Here is a 3,413-nt window from a genome sequence, read left to right as displayed (position 1 = left end):
TCTCGTGCGAGCGGCTGTCGCTGAAGCGCGTGGTCTGGGCTCTGTGCTTCCTGGGCTCGCTGGCGCTGCTCGCCCTCGTCTGCACCAACCGCATCCAGTACTACTTCCTCTACCCCCACGTCACCAAGCTGGACGAGGTGGCAGCCACCAGGCTCACCTTCCCCGCCGTCACCTTCTGCAACCTCAACGAGTTTCGTTTCAGCCGGGTGACCAAGAATGACCTGTACCACGCCGGCGAGCTCCTCGCCCTGCTCAATAACAGGTGGGTGCTGGTGCTTTGAGGTGGCCCCAGGTGATGTCTCTGTGTGCCAGGGCAGGCCACCGCGTGTGGCTCCAGCCACCACACCAGCCCCGCACCACGTGGGGCAGCGAGTGCTGGAGAGGTGCACTCCATGACTGGCATGGGCGGCATCTCCTTAGTCTCCGTGAGGAAGCGGATCCTGAGTTAGTTTGGCTCTGCAGCTGGATGCGGCCACTATGTGGTAACACCGGCAGCTGAGAGCCACCAGGTCCTGCTACTGCTCCTGGGTATGTGGCTCCCACGCTGGGCTGCCCTGGATGGATCCGGCACGCATGGCGCCCATCCCCGGTGCGCGGCACATGCAGCAAGGCCAGGGCCACCCTGGGATGCCTGCGGGGCGGATCCAGCATGCATGGCTCCGACATCATGTCCTGGGTGTCTGACACATGCAGTGAGGCCAGGGATGCCAGCAGGTGAAGCCACTGAGCATCACCCATGCACCAGGACTGGAGGTCGGTGCCATTCCTTGGGCCGCGGGACTCTGCGGTGGCAGGGTTCACAGGGAAGCCCCTCGCCCACCCTTCCCGGCCCATCTCCATGGCTGTAGTGGGTGCTGCCAAGCCACTGCCGTGAGTCTGGTGCCGGCAGCAAGGCGCACTCCCTGCCTGTGCCGTTTGCCAAGGGGCTTCACCGCTGCCTTGACTCGTGCCCTGGGGAGGGGTTTGCAGCCATGAGACCAGGGGCTGAGACCCAGCACACTCAGCCCACGTCCCGGCCAGGCCACCACCTGCAGCCGTGATGCCACCAAAGACACAGGGCAGGCGGCTGGGCTGGCCTCAACCAGGGCCGGTGCTGCGGGACCAGCTCTGGGGCAAGTGGGACGGGTTTGGTACGTGGCCGCTGCCGCTGCCCAGCTTATCCTCCTTGCCCATCCTCCTGCCGCCTCTCATGTGCCTCTGGGCCACTTTGTGCTGTTGAATGCTCTGAAAATGCCACGTGCAAAGTGCCTGGGACTTTGCTGAGCCCACGCCGGGGTCGGGACAGAAGTAGCTCATGTGAAGCCCAAATGGCTTTCGCTGGCGGGAGCAGCTGCCGTGGTCAGGCCTGAGCTTCTGCCTGCTCTTTCCCCTAAGATATGAGATCCCAGACACCCAGACCGCCGACGAAAAGCAGCTGGAAATCCTGCAGGACAAGGCGAACTTCCGAAACTTCAAGCCCAAACCTTTTAACATGCTGGAGTTTTATGACCGGGCTGGCCACGACATCCGGGAGATGCTGCTGTCCTGCTTCTTCCGTGGGGAGCAATGCACCCCCGAAGACTTCAAAGTGGTGAGTGCCCCCGCGGCCCCGGCCCAATGCCACGTTCCCCCCCCATGCAAGGAGGGGGTTTGTCCGTCTATAGCTGCTCCTGCCTCCTTTCAGCTTGGAAAGGACCGGCAGCATCTTCATTAAGGGGATGCCAGGGGATGCCGGTGGGTTTTAGAGGTCCAGGTGCTCCCCAGGAGCGCGTGCTGCTCAGTGCAGCTACACGGGGTGCTCCCGCATGGGCAAAGATCCCCAGGATCACCTGGGCTCTGCAAAGCTGGGTTGTGCATGGCGGGCTGGAAACCTCGCACTGGAAACTGCTGTGTGGTGAGGAGGCATCAGTGGAAAAGCAGGGAGAGCCACAGCGATGGCCGGCGGGGACCCGAGGGAGCCCCGCAATCCCTCGGGAAAAGCAGGTCCCTGTGGCATGGCACAGCGTTGTGCCCCACCACAGAGGTTGCGTCTCGCACTGGTGCACGGATCCAACACACAATAAAGCCTTTATCCCCCTGCGGCTGCCTCTCCCCGGTCCAGCTGGGAATTAAACAGTGCCGGCTATTCGGGTGCTGCCTAATAAATTCGGCAGCCGGCGTGGCTGTTCCTGAGCCGGCTCCAGCGTGGAGCATGCAGCTCAGTGCTGTTCGGGGTCCCCGTCCTCGTCCCCAGCCTAGGGATGTCCCACTCGCATCCCATGCCGAGCGAGGACGAAGCCGCCGAGCACGCCAAGGCACCGGCTGGGCGTCCGCGGAGCTGCTGCCCAGGTCCCAGCACAATTCGGGTGATTTTAATCATCTGCATTAAATTCCCTTGACAGGCTCTTTACATAGAGCAGTTCTCTGTTGTCAACCATCAGGCGTTTTATTTGTTAAATGGAGGCAAGTTGCAGCCCGGAGGGGGCTGGATCCTCTCCAGCGGGGCTGGCGAGCGGGGCTGGGTCCCAGCCTGCGTGTGGCCACCGGCCGGTTTTGGCGCCGGGCTCTTCCCAGTGCACGGTCGTGTTTTCTGCACCGAAGCATCCTCAGGGACCCTCATCCTGGTTCCCTGCCTTCATCTGTTGGGGTCCAAATCCATGCTTTCTGCATCCCCTCCAACCAGCAAAAGCAAAATAGACTCGCAGTTGGTTTGTTATTCCTGTCTGGATTATTCCTTGCAAGCAGGTTGGGATGATTTAATGGATTTGATTAGAAAAAGCTGGCTCTGTGCTATATTTATGTTGCTCTTTGGATTCCCCTTGCAGCCTTGCACAGGCAGGTCTGCGTGTGGCGGGGCTGGGGGTGGTGGTGCCCGCACGCGGGGTCCCGGCAGCCGCCCCGTCTTGCTGAGCTGTTTAGGAAACCTTTGCCCCGTCCCTGCGCAGGGGTCCCAGGGCTCGCAGAAGCTTTTAGAGGGGTTTGTCTGACAGGTTAATTCCTGCCGCCTCGCTGCTCCCTCCTCCCAGCTCGGACCGCGTTCGCCCAGGCTGAGCCAGGCTCGGTGCTGCTCTGGGCCTGGTGGCACCGGTCAAGGCTGGTGGGTGTCAGGGACCATCACCCAGTGATGCACCATCATTCTCTCCAGCCCACGCCGCCCCGATGGGGCTCCCACCGCCCCGTGCAGGGGCTGTGTTCACCTCATTTCGGGAAGCCCCTTGCACCGTCCAGGCTAGTGGGATGCACCGAGCGGGTGCTTTTGCAGCCGGCGCTGCCCCTCTCCTCTCGCTGATACAGAGATGCTGTGCCGGAGAGGGGCCTCGCCAGGGAGGATTTCTGGGCTGCCCAGACACCACAGGCTGGGGGGAGCTGCCTGCATGCAGGCAGGGATGCATGTCGGTCCTCTCCCTCCGCCTGTCCCCTTTGCAACCGTTTAACTTCGGTGCTGCGGGCCGCGC

General features: G+C 62.4%; 1 protein-coding gene across 1 annotated transcript in view; it reads left to right on the top strand.

The window, feature by feature from the left end:
* The first annotated feature begins 6 nt into the window (after nucleotides 1-6).
* Nucleotides 7-3,413, top strand: part of ASIC1 (acid sensing ion channel subunit 1) — an 18,684-nt gene continuing 15,277 nt past the window's right edge. Inside the window, exons 1-2 of the mRNA XM_009274416.2 lie at nucleotides 7-262; nucleotides 1,375-1,570. Of these exons, the coding sequence (XP_009272691.1) occupies nucleotides 1,472-1,570 (99 nt within the window). The 5' untranslated portion in view covers nucleotides 7-262; nucleotides 1,375-1,471. The remainder of the gene's footprint in view (nucleotides 263-1,374; nucleotides 1,571-3,413) is intronic.

The sequence above is a fragment of the Aptenodytes forsteri genome, unplaced genomic scaffold, assembly GCF_000699145.1.
Source record: "Aptenodytes forsteri isolate BGI_AS27 unplaced genomic scaffold, ASM69914v1 Scaffold64, whole genome shotgun sequence".
Lineage (NCBI taxonomy): Eukaryota > Metazoa > Chordata > Aves > Sphenisciformes > Spheniscidae > Aptenodytes > Aptenodytes forsteri.
Note: the sequence above shows the minus strand (reverse complement) of the source record. Positions and strands in the feature narration are given on the sequence as shown.